The sequence below is a fragment of the Chlorocebus sabaeus genome, chromosome 12 (genome assembly GCF_047675955.1).
Source record: "Chlorocebus sabaeus isolate Y175 chromosome 12, mChlSab1.0.hap1, whole genome shotgun sequence".
NCBI lineage: Eukaryota > Metazoa > Chordata > Mammalia > Primates > Cercopithecidae > Chlorocebus > Chlorocebus sabaeus.
The window spans coordinates 83,477,018-83,504,467 of NC_132915.1; the positions used below are offsets into that span (position 1 = coordinate 83,477,018).

At 50.2% G+C, this 27,450-nt stretch overlaps 1 protein-coding gene across 7 annotated transcripts in view; it reads left to right on the plus strand.

Annotated features, from left to right (window-relative positions):
* RGS3 (regulator of G protein signaling 3) overlaps nucleotides 1-27,450 on the plus strand; it is a 137,414-nt gene that overhangs the window by 53,302 nt on the left and 56,662 nt on the right. For 4 of the 7 annotated variants that reach the window (XM_007968345.3, XM_007968341.3, XM_037983901.2 and 1 more), the window contains 5 exons: nucleotides 3,164-3,360; nucleotides 6,552-6,635; nucleotides 11,954-12,065; nucleotides 18,200-18,243; nucleotides 25,802-25,924. In XM_007968345.3, coding sequence (XP_007966536.1) covers nucleotides 3,164-3,360; nucleotides 6,552-6,635; nucleotides 11,954-12,065; nucleotides 18,200-18,243; nucleotides 25,802-25,924 — 560 coding nt within the window. Of the gene's footprint in view, nucleotides 1-1,177; nucleotides 1,309-3,163; nucleotides 3,361-6,369; nucleotides 6,393-6,551; nucleotides 6,636-6,676; nucleotides 9,285-11,953; nucleotides 12,066-18,199; nucleotides 18,244-25,801; nucleotides 25,925-27,450 lie in introns of those variants that run through there. The other 3 variants (XM_037983873.2, XM_037983886.2, XM_073021866.1) reach the window with 3 other exon arrangements.

Below are 27,450 nucleotides of genomic sequence, written 5' to 3' on the forward strand. Positions count from 1 at the left end.
GTTGGAGGAAAAAAGGGTGATATGGGGGTTTGGACCAGACATCGGTAGCAGGTGGGAAGTAAATGAGTTTGCCTTCACAGAGCTCAGTAACTGGGTTGCAAGCTGTACTGTTCTAAAAAAAAAAAAAAAAAAAAAAAAAAAAAATCAGTTTTGCAGAGCCAGAGCCACTCCCACTGGGCACATATTATCCAGGGGTGGGTGGAGATTGGACACGAGGGCATGACTGCTGCATGGGTTGGGTTAATCCTGCCTTGTATAATTTACTGACCAAATGACCAGTCACCCTACCATTCCAGACCTCAGTTTCCTTGTCTACCAAATGGGGCTGAGCCAACTTTTCCTCTCTGAAGGCAGAGTTATGTGTTGGTTGCTTTAGGTGAGGCCCTTGGTGAGGATTCTGTGACAGCCCTGGGCTCCTGAGCTAGAGAAGGGAAGAAATCAATTTTTAAATCTGAGACTGGGGGCCCAGGACCCAGATTTTGGCATCTACAAAGGGTACCCATCTTTAATTTTGGTCTATTTTGCTCCAGTCACCTACTTGTCAGTCCTGCATGGTTTTGCCTTCTCTGCTGTAGGCTTGACCATGTTAAATTAGACTGTCTAGATCCAGGCTGGCCATGGGGTTTCATTCATAGCACAGTTTGAGACCCAGCAGCCCTGCCTGTCCTTCTACTAGCCCTGATAGGTGGATTACTTGGAGGCTTAGGGTTTGTGATAATGCCCTGACTACTCACACTGTGGTACAATCCACCAAGCTCTCTTCCATCAGGTCTCTTGTGTGAACCTCCCACTGGCCCTGTGGCAAGCAAGGCAGCAATCAGTATTATCTCCACTTCAAAGTGGAGAAAACTTTGATTCAGAGAAGGAAGGAAGCTGTTCAGGGTTACACAGACTGTCTCTGACTTGGGAAGTCAGTGATCAAGCTTGGGTGTCTTATCCAACTCAAATTCAGTGAGGATCTTGAGACTCAGGATGGTGCTTTAAGCAAAGGGTCCAGGGCCTGGCAGCACACACCCCTCTGGGGCTGATGTGCAGGGCCAGATCAGACAAGGAGCTATGTGACATCTTCCTTGTGTCTGTTCCTCCTGTGCCCATCCTGAGCTCATGCTCATTCTGCTCCTCTCTGTGTGACTCACAGAAGAGGCAGGAAGTGGTTTGAGTTATGGTGGTTTGAGCACTGCCCCCAGATTCGTCTATGATCAGTGGTCACTTGTCAGGGGCATGGGGGGAGTCAACTTGTTTTTCTCACCTTGCTCGGTGAGAAGGGGCAGGCGGTGGGAGGAGGAAGCAAGTGTGAAACCTTCTGAGGTGAGTTTTTCCTCCGACACTGTGGGTGCGTGTTGGTGGGGCGCTTCCCTGAGGTATAGCTGGGGTCAGGCCACTGGCTCCCCCCTCACGGCCAGGGCTGCTGGAAGCAGAAGGAGGCCTGCGCCCGGGACCAGGCTGGGCACCCAGGTCAGTGAGGACCTGGTAGTTGCCACGCAGTAGCAGGAATGCCTTAGAAGGGGCCCAGGAGTGTGTGGAGTTTCCCCTGACTGCTCTGGAGTTTCCTTCCCACCTGCTTGGTCCAGGAACCCCTGACTTTTTAGCGACTTTGTGTTTTGTCCCTCTGCCCACTAGATGGGACGTGATAAAAACCTGTGCACAGGCTGGGCATGGTGGCTCATGCCTGTAATCCCAGCACTTTGGGAGGCTGAGGTGGGCAGATCACCTGAGGTCGGGAGTTCAAGGCCAGCCTGACCAACATGGAGAAACCCTGTCTCTACTAAAAATACAAAATTAGCTAGGTGTGGTGGCGCATGCCTGTAATCCCGGCTACTTGGGAGACTGAGGCAGGAGAATCACTTGAACCTGGGAGGCGGAGGCTGCAGTGAGCTGAGATTGGCCATTGAACTCCAGCCTGGACAACAAGAGCGAAACTCCATCTCAAACAAACAAACAAAAAACAACAAAAAACCTGGGCACCATCCCTTGTTCAGGGTGAGGGGTGTGTGTCCATCAGTGTGCCCTCAAAGAGGGACCCCTCCCACCGCCATTACAGGTTCTGCTCTCCTTCCTGGGGGTGGCCTTGTTTCTCTGTTTCTCTCTCTGTCTTTCCTTATGATTAGAATGATTTGTGAGTTGGTGGCCAAGCTGGAGTACCTCCTGAATACAGTGAAGCCTGGGACTCCCAGAGTCCTACGGGGCACCTGACTCCCAAACTTGCTTTTCCAAGTGGAGAAATCACAACAACGAAACAACGAGTTAGCAGCTAACTTTTATCACACACTTACTGGGTTCCAGGCACTGTTCCAAAGACTTCACTTAGAGCATTTCATTTAATCCTCACTGTAACCCAGTGAGCTTGGCACTGTTATTACAGTTGAGGAAATCAAGACTCTGAGGGTGAAATAAGTTGCCCAAGCTCACCCAGCTGGTAAGCAGGGGAGCAGGATTGAGCACAGCCACCTGGCTTTGAAGCTTGTGTGCTTTACTGTGACCTGGGGCAGCAAGTGCTACTCCTTATTCTAGACTGACTGGAGTGGGCCAGGCTGCTCTAGCTCCCTTGGCTGCAGAGGGCGGACTCCAGTACATCCTGGGAAAGCCTTTGGTCTCTGCTGCTGCTGCTGTGGACTTTTGTCTGTGGGGCAGGGAGGGAGGAAACAGGTTGGGCTGGGCTGAGGTTGTGCAGGGAGTAGTGGGAATGGTGTGGGGGTCTGGTGAGGAGAGCGTGTGCCCTGCCACACAGGCTGGTCACCACTCTGTTCTAACTGATAGTTCCACATGGGACTGTGGGCTCAGTGAGGCCAAATCTTCTGATTTTTCAAATATGAGCGATTTCTTGATTTTTAAAAGCGTAAGGCCGAACTGGAAAGTCCGATCCAGGCCTGGGGCAGCAGGTGGAGCATGCTGCCTCTGTCATAGCTGGTAGTGCCCAGCGCTGTGCTAGTCCTGGACTTGCTTTCTCATGTGTCAACATCTCTCACTAGAGTGTGAGGGAATTCCTTGAGGCCCGAGCCCATGTGAGGCCTCCCTGTGTTTCGCATCATGCGCAGGACCTGGCACAAAGTAGCTGCTCAGTAAGTGGTTGTTGACAGAATGAGTCCATGTCCCATTTCTACAGAGGGGACACCTTTGCAGGAGTGATGAAAATGTATCATAGTCCCCCATCTCTGTTTCACAGAATCAGGGAGTCCCAGTAAAGGGAAGTCCTACACGGGCCTGGGGAAGAAGTCACGGCTGATGAAGACAGTGCAGACCATGAAGGGCCATGGGAACTACCAAAACTGCCCAGTCGTGAGGCCGCATGCCACGCACTCAAGCTATGGCACCTATGTCACTCTGGCCCCTAAAGTCCTGGTGTTCCCCGTCTTTGTTCAGGTAAGCCCGTGAATGGTCCTAAGGGTTCCCTCAGGAGGAACGGAGAAAGAGGAGGGCCCTTGCCCCAGGACTCAGGGATGATGCCTTATCCCAGGACTGAGGGCCCCGTTTTGGGAAAGATAAGTAGCTTTAGATGCACAGGATTCTAGGGGCTTATACTGAGGGAGCAGAGATTTCCAGGGAGATACACAGGAAAAAGTGAGGCCGGGGGAGCCCAGCAAGGAAAGGGTCCTCTCCTTCCCCTACCTTGCCTCCCCTTTCTCTGGGGACAGGGCAGGTGGACCCCAGCTGCTTGTTGCCATGTCACAGAGCCTGTTTGCTGATGCTCCCACTCCCTGGCTCACTCAGTGGTTTTTTTATTTGGAAACAACTGAGGGGAGACCCTTGGGGTCTGTGGCTTATCTGGTCTCCCTGGTCTCTGCAAACATGTTTGACCTGTATTCACTGGTGGCCTGCGATTCACTAGATCTCTCTTATTCTCCAACGTCAAACAAAATGCTTGAAGAAAGATAATGAAATGAACAGCAAGCTGGGCCTGAAATCCCAGTTACTTGGGAGGTTGAGGTGGAAGGATCATTTGAGGCCAGGAGTTTGAGGTTACAGAGAGCTATGATCATAACACTGTACTCCAGCTTCTTCTTCTTTCCCCTCTTCCTCCCCATTTATCTCTCTTTCTCTTTAAAAATAACCTTTATTGGACCGGGCATGGTGGCTTGGTAATCCCAGCACTTTGGGAGGCCTAGGTGGGTGGATCATTTGAGGTCAGGAGTTCAAGACCAGCCTGGCCAAGACAGTAAAACCCCGTCTCTACTAAAACTACAAAAAAATTAGCTGGGCGCGGTGGCAGATGCCTGTAATCGCAGCTATTCGGGAGTCTGAGGCAGGAGAATCACTTGAACCTGGGGGGCGAAGGTTGCAGTGAGCTGAGATCATACCACTACACTCCAGCCTAGGAGACAGAGTGAGATTCCGTCTCAAAAAAACAAAACAAAACAAAATAAAACAAAACCCGAAAACCTTTATTTATTCCAACACCCAGATATGATAGTGTGAACATTTCAGCATCTTTTCTGTGTGCATGTACACATTAAAAAACAGATCTTATTCTATATTTTATGTCATGTTGCCTTTTTAAAATGAAAATTGTAGCATGAACCTTTCCCACACCACTAAATATTCTGTGTTTTATGGTAGTTGCCCTCTCTTCTATTACGTGGGTATACTGTATTTATTTAACCAGTTCTGTATTCAGATACTTCTGTCTACTATTTTGCTATCGTAAATAACACTGTGATGAAAATCCTTGCTCGTGGATTGCCTCTCTGATTATTTTCCTTGGGAGAGATTGCTGAAAGGGAAATGACTGGGTCATGGGTCATAAACATTTTAAAGACTCTTTATACATATTGACAAATTGTTTTGCAGGAAGATTCTAATGGTTTATCATCTTACCAGCAACATAGACGTGACTTGGCCCCAAGGGCTTCATTTCTGCCTATGCCTCTCTGGTCTCCCTGGCATCCCAGTCTGGGCCTGTCACTGTCCAGTAGGCACACTTTGTTAGGATGCAACACATCTCTGGGAGCTCACATGCCTCCCCTTAGACAACTCTGTCAGCAGGTCCTGGCCTTGGCCTTTCTGTGGGTCTCTTCTCTTTCTTAGCATGCGACACAAAGTTCTTGGCATCTACAATGTCTAATTTCTTTCCTTTTTTTTTTTTTTTTTTTTTTTTTTGAGATGGAATTTCGCTCTTGTTGCCCAGGCTGGAGTGCAATGGCGCGATCTCGGCTCACTGCAACCTCCACCTCCCAGGTTCAAGCGCTTCTCCTGCCTCAGCCTCCCAAGTAGCTGGGATTACAGGTGCCCACCACCATGCCCAGCTAATTTTTTGTAGTTTTAGTAGAGATGGGGTTTTATCATGTTGGCCAGGCTGGTCTTGAACTCCTGACCTCAGATGATCCACCAGCCTCAGCCTCCCAAAGTGCTGAGATTACAGGCATGAACCACTGCACCCGGCCTGTGTCTAATTTTCATATTCATTTTAATATTTGTATAAGAAACTACTTTTATTCAAGAGACAGTCTCTTGCTCTGTCCCCCAGGCCGGAGTGCAGTGGTATGATCGTAGCTCACTGTAACCTCAAGCTCCTGGCCTCAAGTGATCCTTCCACCTCAGCCTCCCAAGTAGCTGGGATTTCAGGTCCAGCTTGCTGTTTGTTTCATGATCTTCCTTTAAGTACCTTACTTGATGTCATGTACTTAGAAGCCATGTTAGAAATATACAGTCATTTGGGAGGCCGAGACGGGTGGATCATGAGGTCAGGAGATTGAGACCATCCTGGCTAATATGGTGAAACCCCGTCTCTACTAAAAAATACAAAAAACTAGCTGGGCGAGGTGGCGCGCGCCTGTAGTCCCAGCTACTTGGGAGGCTGAGGCAGGAGAATGGCATAAACCCGGGAGGCGGAGCTTGCAGTGAGCTGAGATCTGGCCACTGCACTCCAGCCTGGGCGACAAAGCGAGACTCCGTCTCAAAAAAAAAAAAAAAAAAAAAAAAAAAAAGAAATATACAGTCATAAGGACAAGTGCTGCTGGGTAATCCAGAGCTTAGGGAGCTTCCTCTGGGCTGGGCTAGGCAAGGTGATGGAATAGGGTGAGAGGTTTGGGTGTGAATTGACCCTATGGGGATTGGCTGAGAAGGAGACAGTCAGTTCAAGTGTGTTATGAATGCAGAGCAGGGACTGGCCTGGCCTTGAAGGAACTCAAGTGACCAAATCTCTTGGCATGTGGCTCTCAGGATGCCTCCTAGTCCTGTGAGGCATGAACAGGATAGATGGGGGATGACGGGGGCTGGGAGGGCCCAGGAACCCAGTGCAGTGGGGGGTGGGAGCTGGGACTGAGGACTGCAGAGGGCCTAAGCCTGTGGTTAGACTTCCTGTCAGTGAGTGTAGCTCTCACGGAGAAGGTTGATGGGGAAGGTAGCAGCAACAGTTCCACAGGACAGCAGCGTCTGTCTTTCTGTTTCCATCTTATGTATGAGGGGGTGTGTGGGTTCTCGGGTTGGTGGCGGGCTGACAGTCTTCTCTGGGTCAGAGGGTTCTCTGTGGCTGGCTTTGACAAGCTGCCGCTTCCTCCCCCAGCTCCTCACCCAGCCTCTTTTTGAACTGCCCACTCAACCTGCTTTATTTCCAGCCTCTAGATCTCTGTAACCCTGCCCGGACCCTCCTGCTGTCAGAGGAGCTGCTGCTGTACGAAGGGAGGAACAAGGCTGCCCAGGTAAGACTTTCACCTGCGTTTTTTAGGGGGCTTTCTCTGTGGGCTTCATTGGCATCCTTCAGGACCCTCACTTGGGTCTCTTTCTGAGTATCTTAGAAGTGTACACTCTCAGGGTAGGGGAGACCTGAAAAGGACCCCTCCACTCTCCCTAGCAAAGGCTACAGCTTTTTCTTGTACATCTCTTTTCAAAGCTGTTGAATTCTTCTTTGATGGTTAGAAAGTTTCCCCAGCCCCTAAAGACACCCCATTGTTTACCCTACCTTCCTCTCAGGAGCAGAAGAGATGGCAATTTACCCTGGCTGTGGGGGGTAACTTTGGTGGTGGGAAGAGTAAAGCTATTAGCCGAAGTGAATTTTTAGACCAGCATCAGTTTACCCAAGTTTTCTGGGCCTGTGTTAACCCAAATCCCACATCCTCTTCTGAGAGACGAGTCTATGATTTCGCCTGGGTTCTAGCTCTCCCAGCAGGGTGCTGACATGGGAGCTGTGCCACCCTTCTGGGAGCTGGCCTGGGATGCTTTTCTCGAATTGGGAGAACTTCATTCATCCACATAACCCCGGAGCTGGCCAGTTCAGTCTCTGAGCTTAAAACTACTTGGGTGTAGAAGTTGGAGCCCTGGGCTCTGCCCTGGCTACCTGGGGTCATGGGGTGAGGGTGGCAGACTCTTTGCAGATCAGGCCCCAGTATAGAGCTGCCTTGGCTGAGCCGAGTGGCAGCTTGGGGTAGTGGAAAGATCAGGAAACTTGGAGACAGGAAGTCTATATCGAGTCCCAGCTCTGCTGCTGGCTCACATGTGATTTCTTCCTTCTTCCTCAGTCTTCCCATCTGAGCAGCAGCAGCAGTATGTGTGTATTTGAGGCAGTAAGGGCAGGGTCAGAGGTTGGTCTCTAAGGACCCTTTAAACCTCAGCCTTCTGGGACACTATGTGTGACTGTGGCTGAAGCAGGAGGTTGGTTTGTTTTTTAAGTAAGCAGACTGGACTGGAACTCATCTATTCCAAATGCACATTATCTTTTTCAAGGGAGTGCCTTGGGGGGCTGCATGCTCCCTTCCACCGCTCGCTATTGTCTGCTGCGTGTCTGGACCTCTCTTCTCCGAACCTCTTCTTGGGAACTTTGCAAACTTCAGGAACTTAAAAATCTTTGCATATCTTCTGAATTATCTCAGTGGGAGTAAAACTTCATCTGTTGGGAGGGATTTAAGTTTTAGGGATGAGAAGTCACTTAGAGCCACGTTTGGTGAATGAGAATGTAGTGGAGCTAAGTCAGGCATCCAAGGGTCAGAAATTGAGGTGTGGCCCTAAATTCACCAGACTCACAAGAAGCCAGTTAGAGATGGCAGCCACCCTGAAACGTATACATAAGTCTAAATTCACTCTTCTGTTTGTGCACTTACCCTTGAATCTGCAAACATTGAGCACTTACTGTGTATCCTCATTGTGTATGCATTTTACATACTTGACCCCAATTAGCTCTTGCAGCACCCCCATGAGAGGCACGATTGTCCCCACTCTGTAGTTGAGGCAACTGAGGCTCCAGTGAGATTCACCAGGACCCAAGAGTCTCCAGGCTGGTAAGGAATGGAGCCGGGATTAGCACTCGGGTCTTTCTGGCTCAGCGATGCTTTCCATGACCCCACACTGCTTCTGGCATGTCTGCATAAAGACAAACTAAGGAACACAAGCTGAAGCCAGAGCCTTGTGACAGTTGCAATTCGTCCAAAAACCCTGCTTTATAGATCTCTGGAATCTTAGAACAAAGAGACTCCTTTCCCTTCGCCTTGAAGATTGAAGGAAGCAATTTGAAGACAAGTAAAATAAATATTAATATATTCCTTTTTCTTGAAGTATGATAGCAACCAAACATGTAGATCTGGGCACCCTATCATGCTACTCACACCAAAAAAAAAAAAAAAAAAAAAAAAATTCAAAGGGATTTGGATAAATTCATAAAATTTCAGCGTTGGTTAGGCTTTCAGGAGTCATCCATTCTAATTGCTTCCTTGTAACTTTCCAGTTAAATGGTTTTCTGATTGGTGCTTGAATCTTCTAGGGTAGCCATTAGAGCAGTGGTTTTGTTACTGGGGAGGGCTAAATTGTAGAGCATTCTCCCTTACACTCAACAGAAATCTTTATATGTGGAATGTTCCTCCTTGGTTCTTTGTCCCATCACTTCTCTGGGCATACTCAAGTTTGCTAACATCTGTGAGCTGATCCAGTCCCACACCATGAACTACCCTCATAACACCCCACTTCCAGAAGTAATAGACTTGATTAATGTGCCCTGAGGTCTATCACCCTGTGCGAGGTTCTGGGAATACCATGAAGCACAAGACATACACACCCTCCCTTTACACACTGACTCATGGAGTTTACTATTAACTAAGGCACCAATGTGTTTTCAGTAAACCCTGCTCTTAGGTCAGATTCCCAAGAAGAAGCTTGATTAGGGCCACTTGGGAGAAGCCACCGTCCAAGTGGTAAGGACCCCCTTACCAAGTGGTCCCTTTGGAAAATCAGATGTGTCCCTGGAGCAAGTGTGGGAAAGACACCGGGTGACCCCCGTGGCCTGCTGTGGAACGCGACAGGTGATTGGGCCATGGAGATGGGCATCACTTTCCCATGGACTGCCGTGGCCCCTGCTGGTGCTGGTGAGATGGGGGAGTCTACATGCCCTCCCTGGCGCGCTTGCCCCTCTGCTCTGCCTCTAGCTGTGTGCCAGTTCTGGCCTTTCCCTGACCCAACCTTTGGGAAATTTTTCATTTTTGTCTTAATCACTTCCTGTCTAGACCATATTCTCAGCCCTGGGAATCTGAGCCAGAGTGGTGGCCTGGGCCTTTTCTCACCTTGCTCATGGTTCTTCCCCAGTTGCTGGTGGCTCCTCTCACTTGCCCTACTTCCACCCCTCTCTGGGCCTGGGCTGTTTTTTTTTGTTGTTTGTTTTGTTTTTCTTTTCTTTTTTTTTTTTAACTTTCTAGGCTCCTGACAGATTGTTGGCTCTAGCCCTTGCCCTGCCAGCCTCCCTCTGGGTCTGGAGGTGACTACCAGATTTCCCTTGAGTCAGAGAAGACACGTTTTGTGGGACTCTGAGGGTGTTTGCCTTGTGTTTCTGGCTAGTTTAGAGCCTTCTTTCCATCGCTCAGACTTTGAAGTCTTCTCAGACAACCAATTCCTTGACTCCTTCTGAGCTCTTGGGTCATTTTCTTCCCCTCTTTTCTTAACATTATTATTATTATTATTTATTATGTTTGCCTCATTTGCTCCTCCTGTCTGGTCTCTGGATTCTTTCACATTCAGGAACTAAACAGCTGTAGGCACATTGCTACCTCTCTGTATAGTGAGAGCTTTAGGTCAGCCATACCTGGGTAATGGTCCCTGGCTGTGTGGCCATGGACAGGTCACTTAACCTCTCTGATCTCTAGGGTCCTCGTCTGTAAATGAGGGCAGTGGTGTTATTTACAAGTGAGGATCCACTGAGCAGAAAGTAAGCGTTCAACACATGAAGGCTTCTCTTGGGCTGCATTGAGACAGGCCTGTGGTGGGAAGGGTTAGGGTCACCACCAAGATGCCTTATAGCCCAGAGTTCTGGAATCTTCATGTTTGGGCCCCATCAGAGAAGCCAAAGCCCCCGAGAGCTCCTTCAGGGACATCTCCCTGTTGTCTCTGCAGCCCAGATTTCCTCAAGCCTCTGTATTTGTGCTACACTCAAGAAGCCAAGCCATCTTTTAGTATATATTCTATATCTTTAAATTACAAAAGTAACAGTGATTGCAAATATAATACACATTAAATTAAAATGTATCAATTAAAATTCCACTCCCTGGAGTGAGGAGTGTGGCATCTTAGCTATTTTAAAAAGGTATAACTATGAGAAATTTATCGTTTTGTTTTACAAAATTGGACTCTATGCTAGGTATTTTTGCACATTGCACTGTTTTGATTTATGATAGACAGATTTCTATTTCTGCCCACATAGCTCTACTTAATTTTTTAATAGTTGCATACAATTCTGCCATATGAAGGTAGCATAATTCATTTTATTCATCTTCTCTTGATGAATGTTTGTCATTTTCTTAAATTACAAAAATGCTGCTGAGAACATCCTCGTATGTTCATATTGATACCTCCTTGTAAGTATTTCTGTAGGACAGAGTCTCAGAAATGGGGCTGTGGGGTCATTTTTAACAGGTTGATAGCTGAATGTTAACCTGTTGGCTTTGTAAATGTCACCAACAGTGCAACACACACTCATGGTACCTTTCAGTGCGTGCCAGGCCCTTCTGGCTGGTTCTTCTTCAGAAGAGACATGGTGTCAGGTGTTTGATACCTCAAAGGGAAGTTCATATAATTAATAACATTTTATTTTATTTGGAGAATCTAAAATTGGATTTTATTGCTTTTGACTAAAGTCCGCTGCAGGATTTGCAAAACAAAGAACAGTGTAATCTTCAGTGGCATTAGAGGATCAAGTGGATTTTCTTAGCATAAAAATATGCTGAGCGTGCCTGTTGGTTTACCTATAAAGTCTAAGAATAGCCTCTGCCTTTATTTTTGGAGCAGCTAATGCATAAAAGAGATAAAAGTGATGTGCATGTCTGTACTAGAGTGTGAGTAACTGGCTGTTTCTTGAACTGATTTCTCATTAATGCAATTAAACTTATCTGCAAGGAATTTGGTAATATTAGCTCACATTGTGTGGCGCTTTACTCAGTCTGCAAAGAGCTTGTGGAAGGAGCTTGTAAGAATGCCGGGCAGGGACTCTTCTCCCTGTTTGGACTGTTGAGAAAACTGAAGGGGTTAGGGAGTTTAAGCCAATTTTTTTGTGGCTAGTTAGTGGCAGAGCTGGGATAGGAGTCTCCTGACTTCTGACTCTCAAGTCCAGTGCTCTTTCAGCCAGACACTTACAGCAGAATAAAAGCAAATATGGAAAATCTTACAGCTTAAGGGTGGCTCCAAGCCCCAGGTGCTGGGCTGGAGACTCCAGGAGCATTTGGTCAGAGAGGTAGGCCTAGGGGATCAGGCTGTGAAGAAGCTTGCAGAGACCAGCTGCCATGAGGGCCGCTTTCCCCCTTCTGTTTGCTTTTTTCCTACTTTGAGGAGTAGAAGTATAGGAAACTGGAGGGTGGTGGGGCCATCTTGACTGCAGGTCAGGTCTGCCCTTGGCTGAGGCTGTACTGAGTACTGCTCCTGGTTCTGTGTGAGATGATGAGGATGTGTTACCTGGGGAGGCTATGACTCCCCACCTTCTCAGGGAGGTTGTGGCTCCCAGCCTCCAGAGGACAGCAAAGTAGCCAGTTATGTTTGCTCTCTGTCAACCCAGGTGACATTGTTTGCCTATTCGGACCTGCTGCTCTTCACCAAGGAGGACGAGCCTGGCCGCTGCGACGTCCTGAGGAACCCCCTCTACCTCCAGAGTGTGAAGCTGCAGGAAGGTAAGCAGATGCTCTAGGTGCCCGGAGCCCCTCTCAACTTGCCCCAGTCCCTCTGGGCAGCCCTCTGGGCCCTGGCTGCCAGTCATCCACAGGGCACTGGAGTGTGTGCTGCTGGGCTCTGTCCATGGGTCAGTAGGTCTCAGACACTGGCATTTCTTCCAGACTGGTAAGCCTTCTGATATACCTGAGCTTTTCCGGGAAGTTTCTATTCTAGAGACTTTCCAGGAAGGCTATGGAGTGGGGTAGGAGGAGCTTTGGATTCAGACAGACCTGTGTTCAAATCTTGGCGCTGTCCCTCCATACCAGGATGACTGTGGGCACTTTTCTCAGCCTCTCTGAGCCTGTTTCCTCCTGCGTAAATAGGGAGAAAAATAGTCACTCACAAGGTTGCTGTGAAGATTAAGCTAGGTCATAAATGCAAAGTGCCTGGCCCATAACAGGTGCCCAATAAATACTTGTTGCCACCCACTCACCCTACAGATCTGTGGTCAGAGACCACAACTTGGCCCTACCCAGCTACATGGCCCTGCAGAGCCCAAGCTGCTGGGCCTCAGGCGCATGTGGGAGCGTGGAGGGAATTTCTAACCCAAACTTTCCACCATGCCCTCCACTCGTGGGAGGGGAAGCCAGCTGGGACTATCTGTCGGTGGTTTGGTTTGGCGCCTGAGGTCTCCGCTGAGAGGGGCTCGGTTTCCTCTCCCAGATCATGAAAACAACAGACCTGTTTGAGGATGAGTGACAGGGGCAGAGAGGAAAATATTACCCAGTGAAAGAATTCTGTTTTGGTGGGGTTTGCTCCGGGAAAGCTTCCTGGCTGTTTGCAAACTATCCTGTGTGCTCAGTGCCCGAGTATTCCTCCTCCTCGGAAACCCATTCAGTGTGAGAACCTCCACTCTCACTTCCCCACAGGAAGCCACTGACAACTTCTCCATCTCGGGCTCTGGCCTTTCCCCTGCCCATGGAAGGGAAAAGCAAGTCACCTCACTGGGTCAGCTCTTCCCTCCAGGCGGGCTCAGCCAGACCACAGGGCAGTGAGAATGAGCTGCCTGAGCAACCCAGTTCCAGCACTGGCGTTCCCAGAGTTCCCCATGCCTGCTGGAGGCAAGCAGGTTGGAGCTCCAGTGGCCTCTGTTCCTGGGCTTCCGTGCCATCCTCTCCATACCCCCCAGCCGCTCTCTGGCTCCGTCACACCCAGCTTCCCATATGCCCATTCTCCCTGTCGCTTCAGCCTGGCTGCAGTGTGCATATTCACACGTGCACTGACACTGAGTCCTTTCTTCTCTGCTTCCCCCTCCCTGCCCCCAGCCCAGACAGTCTAGGACCCTGTCACATTTGAGGGAGGAGCACTGGATGGGGTAGGGCTCAGTAATATGCGCTGGTTGGTATAAGTGGTACCCTCACTCTGTTTTGCACGTTACAAGACTGAGGCCATAACCCAGGACCCTGGTTTGCTCAGCTTCCTGCGAGGAGGGAGGGAAGAGAAGGCTCACAGTGGCTGTAATTTGGGTGGACATGGAGGTTGTAGGAAGAAGGCAGTAGAGGAGCTGAGGGCAGTGACTGGGAGTCTGGGGTCTGGGTGTGGTGCTGCTGTGCTGTGATGTGTGGCTTCAGCTGGCCCTTTCCCTTTGCCAGGCTTCAGTTTCTCTGACTGGGAACTAAGGGTGGGGCCAGCGCTTTGTGTCCCTCCCAGCTCTGACACCCCCACACAGAACCCCAGAGCTTGCTGTGAGCAGCTGGACCATGCTTATACTATCGTGCCTCTATCCCTCTGGGGGTTGGATGGGGAATTGGTTGGAATCTCCCCTTCTAGAGGCCCCAGGCCCAAGACTTGAAGCTAGGGGTGGGGTGTGCTCCATCCTCCACTGGGTGTTGGTCAAGGCGGGTGGTGTGGGGACTTGGGGTGTCACAGAGAGCCTCTCCAGGTGCTGAGCTATGTTTGAGCCGCAGCCTTGTGCAAGCCTGGCACTGTGGCTTCCTCTCCCTGCAGATGGAGTGTGAGCTGCACAAGGGCTGAGGATGGCCAAGGCAGCACTTCTCAGGAGAGACCACCATGGCCAGAAGAGCCCCTTGGGTTGGCGTGGGAGAAGGGCCTGTGTGTGTACGTGCATGTGTCTGCCTGCCCTGGATTTTTTGGACAGATAGTTTGGGGCCAGACTCCAGGGAGCCTGAGAGCTGCTGAGAGGATGGAAATGGCTCCGTTTATAAGTGCACAATCCAACGCTTAGATTTCTTTCCAGGCACCGATGGAGCCCTTGCCTTCCCCCAGCTGCCCCCACTTCCCTGAGATAGGCTTGTGGGTCCAGAGGCTCATGGAAGTTTAGTGACCACTTCTCCTGCAGTCCAAATTGGAGCCACAGGACCCAATGTTCTGAGTCCTGGCGTCCAATTTCCTGCCTGCCTCCCCTGTGCCCCAGGAGACCTGCTGCAGCAGCAAGGGCCTGAGGCTTTTAAGGGATGCATTTGGGACCTCAGCTGGAGCCTCTGTTGGCAGAATGGTCTCTGATTAATATTGCTCATGACTCCTAGGTTTCTTATTTGTCTCTTTCAAATCACCATGTATGCAGAATTCAATTTGGGGCAAAGAAGATGGCAAACAAGGAATGCACCCAACCTTTCTGGTTGGCTGGGGCTGGCAAGGGCTGCTCCCTGGCCGGGGAGAAGCAGCCCCACGCTAGGGACCAAGGTCTGCCTGTGTAACTTGTCTGAAGAGTCCTTAGCTCCATTGGCCAAGCATACTCCCAGGGCCTAGCCTGGGGCATGGAACACTGTGTGTGCCTAATCAATGTTTGTTGTGTGAATGAATGACTAAAAGAGCAGAAGTGTTGCCTCAGTTCAGGAGCTGGGGGTGCACCTCTCCCCCAGGGCTCCTGGGTGGTAGTCACTTAAATCTTGTTGCTCCCGTCCTGCCCAGCCTCCCCCAGGCTTCAGCAGGGCCGAATGGCAGTGTAATGGGAACAGGCGGAGAGCTGGCACTAACAATTGGGACATCTCCGGTCAGCCGGGGCCCATTGTGGTCTCTTCCTGCCTCTGCCGCCCTGCTGGCTTTGCTACTCTTTGTGTTGCTGCCTCCCAGGCGGCCAGCGTCACACCCATAGTGTGTCTTTCTGGCCTGCTCTGGTGTCTCAGAAGTGGCCTGGAAATGTTCTGCTGCTTCTTGGGCTCTCCGTTCACCTTGGAGCCAGGTAGGCAGTTGCAGAAAGTCAGTTGCATTGGTCTCAGCTGCTGCAATGTTTGGAGTTAACTCTTGGCCAGTCCCCATTTTCTGAGCACGTCCTCAGAGCCCACATCAGTGATAGCAGTGCTGGGGTGGTAGCAGTGGAAGGGACACATTGCCACCTCTGGGGCTTAGAGCCTGGTGGAATGTAGATGAGTAACCCATGGAGGGGTAGAAGTGTGACAAGGCAGGCAGTCCTCGGTTCAAAGCTTGGCTTTGCCACTTACTCACTGTATGTCCTATTCATGTTGTTCTCCCTCCGTGGGCCTCAGTCTCTATATCTGGAGAATGGGGACAATACCCCTCCTGCTTGCCTCAGACAGCGAAGGGGGTTTGCTTAATTGTTGAGTTTTGGATCACAGACCAGGTGAGAGAGGGCTCTGGGAAAGTGATGGAGGGGTCAGACCTGGGCCAGGAAGCTATCTCTGGGGTCCACCCAGCCCGTGATTGGGGATCCCTCCTGCATGGTCCATGTATTCCTTGCGGGAAGCGAGGCCCACTCTGGAACCCAGTGGCTAATTGTTGAATTTCAAAAGGGCCAAGGCAGTTGGAATGTTTAAAGGAAAACCCAGATGTGTGCTGCCGTTCTCCTCCCTCCTAGCCCCCAGTTCTAATGTTCTAGGAGGGGCAGAATTTCTCTCCTGGGTCAGCCCCTTGCAGCCTGCTTTTCTACAGCTGCAGCTCCTCTCTGGCACCCTTGGCTTCTTCAGTTTGTTGTTCTTTTATGAGGCTCTGAACCATGCTGAGTGCTGCCCCCATTCCATCCTCCTCTCAAAGTGCTGCCAGCACAAGGCTGTGACGTGGAACAGATTTCAGGGAAAGTTTGCAGTAATGCAGGGAGATTGGGGAAGGAGGCAAGGGTGGCACAGCACAGAAAAGTTGTCAAGGCAATCCATCCACCATTCCCTGCCATAGGGAATATGTCTCAGGGAGTGTTCCCCCAACCTCAGCCTCCTGTTTCCCTGAAGCTCTCATCTCCTGGGCTTTCCTCTCCCTTCTAGAACCTTCTCTTTTCTCGCTGCCAGCTTCTAACCCCCAAATTTCTGTTATTTTCTTACATAGATCTTTTTGACTCTCACTTGGCACTAGGATCTGCTTCTGGAAAGCCAAAGAAATGTCCCAGTGTGTTCTCTTAAACAAAAGAAACCACCTCCTCTTGTCTCTACCCTCAGCAACACAAGGAACCAGCAGAAGCTTTGAAATTACAGTTTTCTTAAACATGATGGACTTCTTAGGCAAGACTCCCTCCCTCCCCAGCCCATCACTAGGTGGGAAGAAGTAGAAAGACTTATTCTCCCTAAGTCTGAAGTGAACCCTCATTTACTTATGGGAGATTTTTTAATCTGGCTCTGGCTGGCAGCCCCTGACCCTAGGGATAGCTTTGTCTCAGAACTGCCCATATACTTTGCTTCAAGGGGCCCTGGACTTCACCCACACCAGGGCCCTTATTCACTGCTTTTCTTAGGAATTGACTTGATCCACAGTCTCTATTTTTATCTTGCTGTCTTCTCTTTGCAACTAATTTTGGTGTCTTTGACAATTTCTTTACTTCAAGTATGTGTTAAGGGTTCTACCTTGAGCTCAACACTGGTCTGGTGCCTTGAGAGGACAGAGGAGCTGGATAGGGCCTATGTGGTGGGCATCTGAGGTGGGGTGTGTAGTGGTGGGAGTGTGGGCTCTGGATCCAGCCTACCTGGGTCTAAATCTTGATTCTCTTTCTTACTCCTGGGCAAGTTACTCAATTCATCTGTGCCTCAGTTTTCTCAAGACTCTTGGGTGAAAAGAGCCCTGCCTTCCAGGGGTTGTTGTGAGGGTCAAGCATATCCATGGGAAGCATAGGGAACAGTGGTTGGCATGGAGCACTGTGGTGCGCCAAGATCCTATCCCTTTAAGCATTTACTGTTTTACGTGCTTGTGGTTGCTTCCCTCAACAATGACAGTTTGCCCAACGAGGCCCATTGCACGGTCACAGGGAGAACCATCCCGGGCCCATGCCCAGACAAGTGCCCTAAGCGGGAGTGCTGCCAGGCCCTGAAGAGTGGCTGCAGTGGGCAGGGCCAGTGTCCTGGAGGAAGGGAACAGTCTGCTTCTCTGCACTTGCTCTTCCTTGAACACAATTTGTACTTCTCTTGGAATGTCCTTTCTTCTCACCTTGAGTCCAAACTCAACAGGACCCTCCTTCAGGAAGCTTTTCCCAGAATCTGAGTGTTATCTCCTGGCCCTCCTGCTTCTGAAGCACTCTGAGCCATCACCTTCCCTCGGGGTTGACACTGGACCTTAGCTCCTCTGCTGGAGGAGGGAGTTCCCAACAGCCCTCCCAGATGCCTCCCAGGTAGAGAAGAGTTAGTGAATGGTTGCGACTGGGATCCTGGACCAGGGGTTAGAAGTCTCTAGGAAAACACACAGAGAGGTGAAGCCTGGGCCTGGAAGCCATCTCTGGGCTCCACCCAGTCTATGACTGCACAGCCCACCATTCCGTGGTGGAAAACAAGCCTCCCTATTGAATTTCAAAATGGCAAAGGCAGTTGGAGCATTTAAAGGAAAATCCAGATGTGTGCTGCCTCCAGGTCTCTCACTGCAGAAATCATGGAAGGGAGGAGGCCTCCTGGGGTGAATGAGGGCTCCCTCCCTGTACCTCATGCCCAGAGGGTGCTCCTGGCTACCTCTCCTAGGGAGGAGATTTCAGCATTCCTTGGGCCAGGCTGACCCGCAGGCAAATGCCTTAGAGCTGTACATTACCCTGGTTAGTTACTTAGCCAGTTTTCCTCCAGAGACTTCCCTGCCTCCCATGCCTGCCTCTCTCTTTTCCCAGGAGGTGCCACACACAGCCTTCTGAGCAAGACAGCTGACTCTGCTGGAGCAAACTACTGAGGCTCTTTAGCCAGTTCTAATGCAAATCTTACTTTTTGTTCCCTCAAAGGTTCTTCAGAAGACCTGAAATTCTGCGTGCTCTATCTAGCAGAGGTGAGTCCTTTCCTCTGGATTTGAGGAGAGAGATCTTCGACCTGGTGCTTGAGGGGAGACACTGGGCTGGGATCTAGACCAGTGTTCTAATGCCAGCCTCCACACCCACTCATGCCAAAGTCCTGGGCAAGGCCAGAGTAGCAGTTTTTTTGCTAGGTAGAATGGGACTAGCTGTTCCTGCCCCATGCGTCTCTCACCTCTGTGTTAAAGAGCAGTGGAAAGGAAAGTGCTTAGAACAGACCCCTGAGATTTTCTGTGCAGGACCTCCTGAACTGCAGGAATCTCAGTGGGGGTGTGGCTGGGCAGCTGTGCATCACCCTGTTTACTGGTTAATAGCCCTTCCTCTAGAGATCACCGTGATTCTTGCACCTGCCTCTTGCTTCCATGTTTCCCAGGAAGTACCACCCACGACCCCTCGTACAGGGTCTTGTCAGTGTTTCAAAAGGTCTGAAGGTATTTGTACCTTTACCTGGGCCAGATAATACAGGCTTAAGCAAACATCAAGTGTCAGGGTTTCAGTCTGGAATGATACCCACTCAGTGTGGTTGAGATTCCTGGTTATCTCAGTCTGATCAGAAGCTTAGATAGGCAGTGCTGTGCCTTTGCTGAGCAACATCTGGCAAGTAACTTATTACTTGATATGGCTTGGTAGATAAAATATCATTCAGGCTGGGGTTTCACTCAAGAGATCCTTGAAGATGAAAAAATTGAGAGCCACTGAGCTATACAAATACTTTTCAATTTTCAGTGAATTTTCTGTTCACCACAGGGCAGTGTCTGTTCCAAGCAAGGATGCATTAGACACATTCCTGCCCTCTGCCTTCGCTTGTTTGTCTCATGCAACAGTCCAGGGAACCTGTTTTGTGGGAGGTGGGACATGGTCTGTATTGGCTGGCCAAGAGGAACACACCCCTTTGAGAAGGAATTGTACACAGTTTGTGACTGAAAACCATTCCTTCAGTTTCTGGCTAAGAAGTGCAAGGCCAAGAGAGAGTCTTTCAACAGTCCCCTGGAGGAGAAGACAGTTGATGTGAAGTTAGCTTTAGCGGAGGGCAGAGAGTTCCAAAGAGGCAGTGGACACAGCTGGGGAACTGGGCTGCCTGAAATGCAGACCTGAGGACCAAGAGGGCATTGGATGTCCTCCCCTGTGTCAGCCACATTCCCCTTGGGGTACAGGAAGTGGCTGGTGGAATCACTTCAGTGCTGGAGGGTGTTTAGTTCCACAGAGCCAAGCAAGCAGAGAGGAGAAGCCATGACCAGGCTAGGCTCCTTCTCCAGCCTCACCACACTGGGTTCTGATTCTCTGGGGCAGTCCCTGAAAGGAGGCTCCAGGTTCTTTAATGCCAATAGAGCTTCCTGCCAGGTTGGGTTAGTGTTTCCCAGAGAAAAGGACTTCTGCTGTATTGGTTTCCTGGGATCTGTGATCTCCCAGCTTCCAGAGATTGTGAAGGGATATTGATTTGGGGCTTTTTGTTTCAGTAAAGTGCCAGGTGATCTGATCCCCAGGGGCTGTGGGATTGAGCTTATAGGCAGCTAGAAGCCTCTCCCTTCTCTTAGTGGGTTGCTATTTAGGAGAAGCACATCTGTAATTCAGGGAAGACAAGATGCCTGTTTGCTCTGTAGCCTGGGCCACTCTTAACATAGGTGGTTTTGGATCCTATCAAGAGCCTGAAACTCACATCTTAGTTGGAACTTCTGAAAAGTGATTTCTCTTCATTGCCTGACATGCAGGTGGCACCCAGAGAAGAAAAAGAGAATCAAGATTTGGAGACATTTTTTGACTCTGCATTGAGAAAGGCCCAATTGCCTGGGTGGTGGCAGCTCTGATTGTTCTCTAGCTGCAAGGTCCTGGGTGGTGTTATCCTAAAGTAGTCCTGGGCTCTGGGTCTCTATTGCCTGGACAGGTGTGTTTCTCAGTTCCTGCAAATCCACTGGACAGATGCAGCCCACAGTTGGCTTCAGAACACAGGGGGCTCTGAAGTCAGTTGGGTCCATGGGCACATTGGTCGGGGACTATTCTCTAACCTAGACTCTGATGTTGGCTCCATTAATTTAAGAGTTTTGGAGTTAGGAAGACCTAGATTTGAATCTTGGCTCTTCCATTTTCTGAGTGATCTGGGGCAAGTTACAAACTCACCTCTGAAATGGGGCTGATGAGGCCTGCAGGGTTGTGGTAATGATTAAATGAGATTCAGTAAGACTTGCATCCAAAGCACTTAGCACAGAGCCTGGCACACAACGAGGGCTCAATAAATGGTAGCTACTGTTATTGTCAATTTCAGAGTAAGGGGAAGGGCTTTTCATATTCATTTACTCTCCATTAGAGAAATCACAAATGATTTATTGGTCTTTTAAAAAGAAAGCTAAGAGGAATAGCTCATATTCTTTGTAATGTGCATATACAGTTATACAAATATGGTAAGATCACAGGCTCTGGAGGAGGCAGAAGACAAACAGTGAATCTCTCTCTACCGAGACCTCCTGGGGCCAGTGACATAACCTCTTTGAGCCTTAGTTTTCTCATGTGAAAAATGGTAGCAGCTGCTTTCCTTCCTACCTATGTTATAGGGTCATTAGGAGAACTGAATTAAATGACAGAATTTTTATCAAAGCAAATGAACCAACTTAATTTATGGGTGAAGAGGTTTTGGTTCTTACAAAGATATAGTTAATTCAGGAACAAGGAGGTAAGGCAAGAGGGGATTTTAAAGAGGTCAAGAGGAGCTTGGTGTCTGGTTGAATTTCAGGATGCCCGTGTTTAAATACACAGGTCTGTGCCCAGTGCTTCTGGGCCAGGGCCAGTGGATCTGAAAGGTCTGTGCTTGGCTGACCACTCCATAGTCAGGAGGCACCGTCTAAGTGAGTTACATGAAGAGGCCTTCAGGGCGGCTTATGGCCTTGACCCCAGAGCCTGGTATTGAGGGCACAGTGGGCATCAGTGTTGAGACCGACGAGTTGGATCACACCCTGGATTAAAAGAGATGGGTTACTTGTGAGGGAAGCCAGGAAGGTAATGAGTGTCCCCAGTTAGACAGATTTAGGCAGATGGGAATTCAGCCTCCCTGGAGGGAGCTGGCTTAGTGCTCTCTCTCTTGGCCAGGCCAAAGCTTAGGTCTCCCAAAAATGTTTGCCCGTCTAAGCCAGCCAGCTCTGCCCCTGCCTTGGAAGCCTTCTGGGTCCTCTAGTATTACAGCTTCAAGCTCTGAGAGCCAGAGACCCAGCCCTACACTCTGCTGTTGAGACAGGCAATATGGTCACTATCTCAGGTGAAGAAATATGGCTTTCCGAAGGAGATTCCCGTGGTGCAGGGCAGCGGAGGGTGGTTCTTGTGGTGTCAGTAAAACGGGCAAAATCACGGCTGTTACCTTGCAAAGTTGTTGGAAGAAGTGTCAAGGTATCACTGGTAAGTGTCTTAGCACTGTGCAGGGCATGGGATTTGAGGGGGCTGTCTCTGTATTGAGGGTAGGTGGCTCTCACTGTGAGATGCCCTCCCAGCAAGGGGGGAACTTTTCCATACTTTTGTAGGGAGGGGGACCCCATCCTGGAGCTTAGAGCAGTGGGCAGTTATACAAAAAGCTGCCAGCGAACTCTGCAGCTGCTCTGAGACCCAGCTACCTACAGAATTTCTCCTGGAGGCTTTGCATTCTTGTTGCCTCTTGGTCTAGTTTGCAAGGGGAACATTCCTGCCAGCCACAGATGTGGCAGCCTGACCAGGTGATGAGACCTCCCCAGGTGTTGGAGATGAGATCCCAGCATGTGGTTCTCCAAGGCTTTGAGCTGCAGCTCTGCTCCTCATTGGCGATGAGACTCAGGGAGGTCCTTAGCTGCTCTGAACCTTGGCCATTCCCTTCCGTAAAATGGGGACAACAATCCATACCATCCCTGTCTCTTCACTGCATTGCCAAGATCAACATGAGATCATGGCTGGGAAAGTTCTTTTTCTTTTATTTGAGACAGAGTCTCAATCTGTCACCCAGGCCAGAGTACAAGGTGCGATCTCAGCTCACTGCAACCTCTGCCTCCTGGGTTCAAGCGATTCTCCTGCCCCAGCCTCCCGAGTAGCTGGGATTACAGGTGCACACCACCATGCCTGGCTAATTTTTATATTTTTAGTAAAGACGGTGTTTCATCATGTTGGCCAGACTGGTCTCGAACTCCTGACCTCAGGTGATCCGCCTGCCTCGGCCTCTTAGAGTGCTGGGATTGCAGGCATGAGCCACTGCGCCCAGCTGGAAAGTTCTTTTTAAAATTGATAGTTAGACAAAAGGAATTATTAGTAAGGCAGAATTCCTGCTTCAGAACAGAAAGAGAGAGGACATGGAGGCTCAGAGAGATTAAGGAATGGCACCCAGCTGGGTAGAAGCAGGACTGGGAGGCTCGGGCCAGGGCCAGGTTCATGGAGTGATGGCCTTTCCAAGCTGGAAGGGACCACAGTTCGTGCCTCACCCCCAACCTTTACATGGGAACACTGGAGACAGGGAGCAGAGGGCCTTCTGGTCAGCATCTGCCTCACCCGGCTTCTCCCTGGGAAATCTTGGGGTCTTCTGCTGGCCATATCCTTCCCCTGCTATGGGCTAGAGGGTTCTGGGCAGCGGAGGGAAGCTGTTAAGTGGAAGCTGCAGGAGTGCCTCAGCGCACCACCCAGTTCCCTGAAACCAGCGGGCAGGGCTTTCTTTCCTCTTTCCCCAAATGCTTTTAGGAAGATCAACTTCTGAGCACTTTCGGGCCTGAGAGGAATGGCTGGCACTCAGCGTGGGATGTGCCTCCACTCTGAAGGGTGGCATTCCTAAGGGTTGGGTCGGGTGCAGGGTAGAAGAAGTCCCTAGATGCTATCATCTGATGCGATAGTCCGCCCCAGCTCAAGACCTGCATTCGCTGTTTCTGGAACAGCTTCTCCCAAACATTGTTTTTGCTGGCACCTTCTTACTGTTCATGTCTTAGCTTAGCTTGTGTATTGGCCTGTATAAAAGGCCTGTATAAGAGGCCTTTTCTGATCACCTCAAGTACGACCTCTCCCTTTATGACCTTGATGACATTTTCCCAAGTTGTAATTACAGCTGTCCCTCAGTATCCACCAGGGATTTGTTCCAGGACCCCACAGATACCAAAGTCCAAAGATGTTCAAGTCCTTGATACAAAATGGGGTAGTATTCACATATAACCTATACACATCCTTCCATGTACTTTAAATCATCTTTAGATTACTTATAATACCTAATACAATGTAAGTGCTATGTAAATAGTTGCTAAACTGTATTGTTTAGGGAATAATGGCAGGAAAAGGTATCTGTACATATTTAGTTCAGATGAATTTTTTTTTTTTTTTTTTTTTTTTTTGAGACAAGGTCTGCTCTGTCACCCAGGCTGGAGTGCAGTGGCACAATCATTGCTCACTGTAGCCTCAAGCTCCTGGGCTTCAGCAATCCTCCCACCTCAGCCTCCCAAGTAGCTGGGACTACAAGCACACACCACCACACCCAACTAATTTTTTTTTTTAACTTTTGTAGAGACTGGGTGTCACTGTGTTTCCCAGGCTTGTCTAGAACTCCTGGGCGCAAATGATCCCCCTGCCTTGGCCTCCCAAAATGCTGATTTACGGATGGGAGCCACTGTGACCAGCCTAAAATATTTTTTCAAATATTTTTCATCCTCTGTTGGTGGAATCCATGGATGTAGAACCCATGGATACGGAGGGCTATATATTATTTCTTTAATTGTTTATTTGTATAAATAATAAATATTATTGTATTTGCCCCTAACCTGAGAGCCCATGCTTAGTCTGTCTCATTTACCTCTTTATTTCCAATGCCTAGGACTGTCCCTAAGAGATAAATGTCTCATTTATCTCTTTATTTCCAATGCCTAGGACTATCCCTGTCACAGAGCAGGTGCTCAATAGTTATTTTATTTTTTTTTCAAGGCTGAGTCTTGCTCTGTCACCCAGGCTGAGTCTGGCTTTGTTGCCCAGGCTTGGGTACAGTCGTGTCATCCTGGCTTACTGCAACCTCTACCTGCCAGGTTCAAGTGAGTCTCCTGCCTCAGCCTCCTGAGTAGCTGGGATTATAGGCGTGTGCCACCATGCCGGTGAATTTTTGTATTTTTAGTAGAGACGAGGTTTCACCATGTTGGCCAGGCTGTTCTTGAACACCTGACCTCATGATCCACCCACCTTGGCCTCCCAAAGTGCTGGGATTACAGGCATGGGCCACTGCGCCCAGTCAATAAATAGTTATTAAACAAATGAATTGCTGAATAGTAATATTAGTGACTGTTTGTTGAGGCCTGATTGTTGTCCTCCTTGCTTGCCCTCCTAGTAGCTCTGAAAGCCAAGTGATGCCATTATAACCCCATTTCACAGGCAGCTTGGGACTTTCCTGAGGTTGACAGCTGGGAAGTGGCCCAGCTCGGATTCAAACCAGGCCTGTCCAACTGCAAAATGAGAAGGGGCTGGATAGAAACACTGTCTTTTTTTTTTTTTTTTCTGTTCTAAGGGATCAGCTGATGCTCTTAGCTCCCTGGCTGAGTTCATCTAATCGTAGCCCTTTGGGGTTATAATCAAATTCCAGTGGAGGCAGACAGAGCTTATAATCCCCTGATGAGAGTACCCGGTTGTGGATAGCAACCCTGGGCATGTACCACCATCCCTACCCCACCCCTAGCACACTCTGACTGCTTTAGGGGCAACTCTCTGGGTCCCTGAAGCTCCCTGGTGCTTGTGCCAAAGCTGACCTGGATTTCACCTCATCCCAGAAGTCCCTCCTGGCAACCAGAGCTTACCAAGGCCATTGCTTGCTAAGCACTATACGAGGCCTAGATGAAAAAGGCCTTTCTAGAAGGGGTTTATAGTTTAGTTGGGGAGAGGAGACTGTAGTACTTAACAAGGTTAAACAGTGAAGCGGGACCTAAATGTCAGCAGTGCCAGGGATGTTGTTGCCCTCGACTGAGCCGAACAGTCACTAATTAGACCGAGATCATGTGCTGGGCAGTGGGGCTGCAAAGGGCCACATGACCCTGCCCGTCAAAGACTTTCCAGAGGGCCCTGAGTTGCTATTTGGGTTCTGTTGGTATGCCCGTCCAACCACCCGTTCAGCCTTGGCCTTGGGATCAGAGGAGAGCACTGTGAGGGAGATGGGTTCTGTGAGCCGGGGGAGGTGGGGAGGGTTCCTGGCTCCACAGAGCATCAGCCCGAGGCCCTGGCCCTCTGGGCTCCCCACGTGCTCTCCCAGCTGCTGCTTTGTGCTGCCTGCCCCTGGGGGTGACCTCATCGGCTCTGTCCTGCAGCTCTCCACAGGCTTCTGCTGTGTTGGGAGCCACTGCCTCCCTCCCCTCCCCCAACCTGTGGGCCAACAGCTCGCCAGCTGGCCCTTGAACCCACTTCCCTGCGCCTCTGGCTGCCTCGATGTCACTGGGGATTAGTGTGCATTTGCGGCTTTTGGCGGACACTCCCCTCCCGCCTGCAGCCTCACCCTCTGGAGCACAGGGATGGGCTTGGGCCTGGGAGCCCCCTGAACCAGGGAGCAGCCCTGACTGTCCATTTCTTTATTTTCCCTGACGTCAGAAGGCAGAGTGCTTATTCACTTTGGAAGCGCACTCACAGGAGCAGAAGAAGAGAGTGTGCTGGTGCCTGTCGGAGAACATCGCCAAGCAGCAACAGCTGGCAGCATCGCCCCCGGACAGCAAGGTAAGGGCCTTGACAGTGGCTGTGGCCTGACTGCCTTGTTTCCCCTCAGCCAGCCTGGACCCTTGAGCCTCTGCATTGAGCTGGGGGCCAGCCTGAGCTTCCAACTTGGCTCTGGGCAATGAGCTCTTGGCAAGCGGGGGCCTGTGCCCGAATGTGTCTCCCCCTTGGCATGTCATTGGGTCTGCTGAGTGGGTCTGACAGTGCTCATGTAGAGCGACAGAGCCAAATTAAGCATGGCCCATCAGTTCTGCACTCTGTTCTTCGGTTTGCCTATGGCAAGGTTTAATTTGGGCTGGCCTCCCTGATGCTGCCTGGCATGTGTTCACCTCTGCCATTGGGTAGCCTGTGCCCAGGGGCAGCACACTGGTGTTTAACATTGGCCCCAGGCGGATGCGATAGAGGGGATGTTTGTGGCAGAAGCTGTTGTATGCTGTATAGTTCCATGTGGGCCAGAGCCAAGTATAGCCGACTGCTGGGGGCTGGGGACTGGCTGGCAGGAGCATCAGGGAAGATTAGAGACTCCCAGGGGAGGCTGTTCTGGGCCAGGCACTGCTCAGCCCATCCAGTGCCTGGGGAGAGGGGACAGAATAGGAGCTGGATCACACAGCCTTCCCTTTTGACACTCCGATGGCAGCCACAGCATACAGTTATATTACCTCATTTGTGAGTCATTCAGGTCCCTTCTCTTGCTAAGAGTGCTGGGCATTTGGGAATTGGGTCTGGTTGGCTGCAAAAGTTGCTGAGGTGGTTGCTCTGCTGGATCTGGGGGAAGAGGAGAGATGAAAGAGAGCTGCAGCCTATGAACTTGCTGGCGTTTTTGCTTCTCCCTGGTGCGCTCAGGCCCCCATGCCATGGGCAGCAGGCCTATGCAGGGGGCAGTGGGGGTCAGGCCTTCTGAGGCAGGAGGTGGGGAAGAGGCAGTTGGCAACCTCTTCTGAGGGCCAGTGGTGGACAGCAGCTCCCCAGCTATTCCCGAAAGGAGTGAGGATCTGAGAATTACATCATCTTAGCTGTGAACGTTCTCTTGTTTTACACTAGCTAGTGGCAAGAATAACTTGGATGAGGGAAGACAGTAGGAAGAGCACGGACTTCTGAGCCACCCTCTACCACCAACTGGCAGTGGGAACTTGGGAAAGTCACTTTGCTGCTCTGTGCTTTGATGTCCCCACCAGTAACCTGGGACAATAATCCTTCCCTCAAAGTGTTGTTGTGAGAATGAAATGAGAGGGTGCATATACGGGCTATAGCACAGTGCCTGGTATGCAGTAGGCACTTGCTCAACCATAGCTGTGGGGAATGCATTGCCCCCTGCCCAGCCCCAGGTGGTTTGTTGCAACACTGGCTGGTTGCCACTGTCAGGTTCTTCTACTGAGCAGAAACCTGTCACCATGCCTATAGGTTGCTCTGCCCCACTGATCCTGGGTTGGTCACAGTCAGAATCCAGGCCACTCTTCTTCATTGGGGTGGCCTCTGGGACGTCGAATGGCTGAACCCATGCCCTCAGTTTGTTTTCCTTTGGGCTTGTG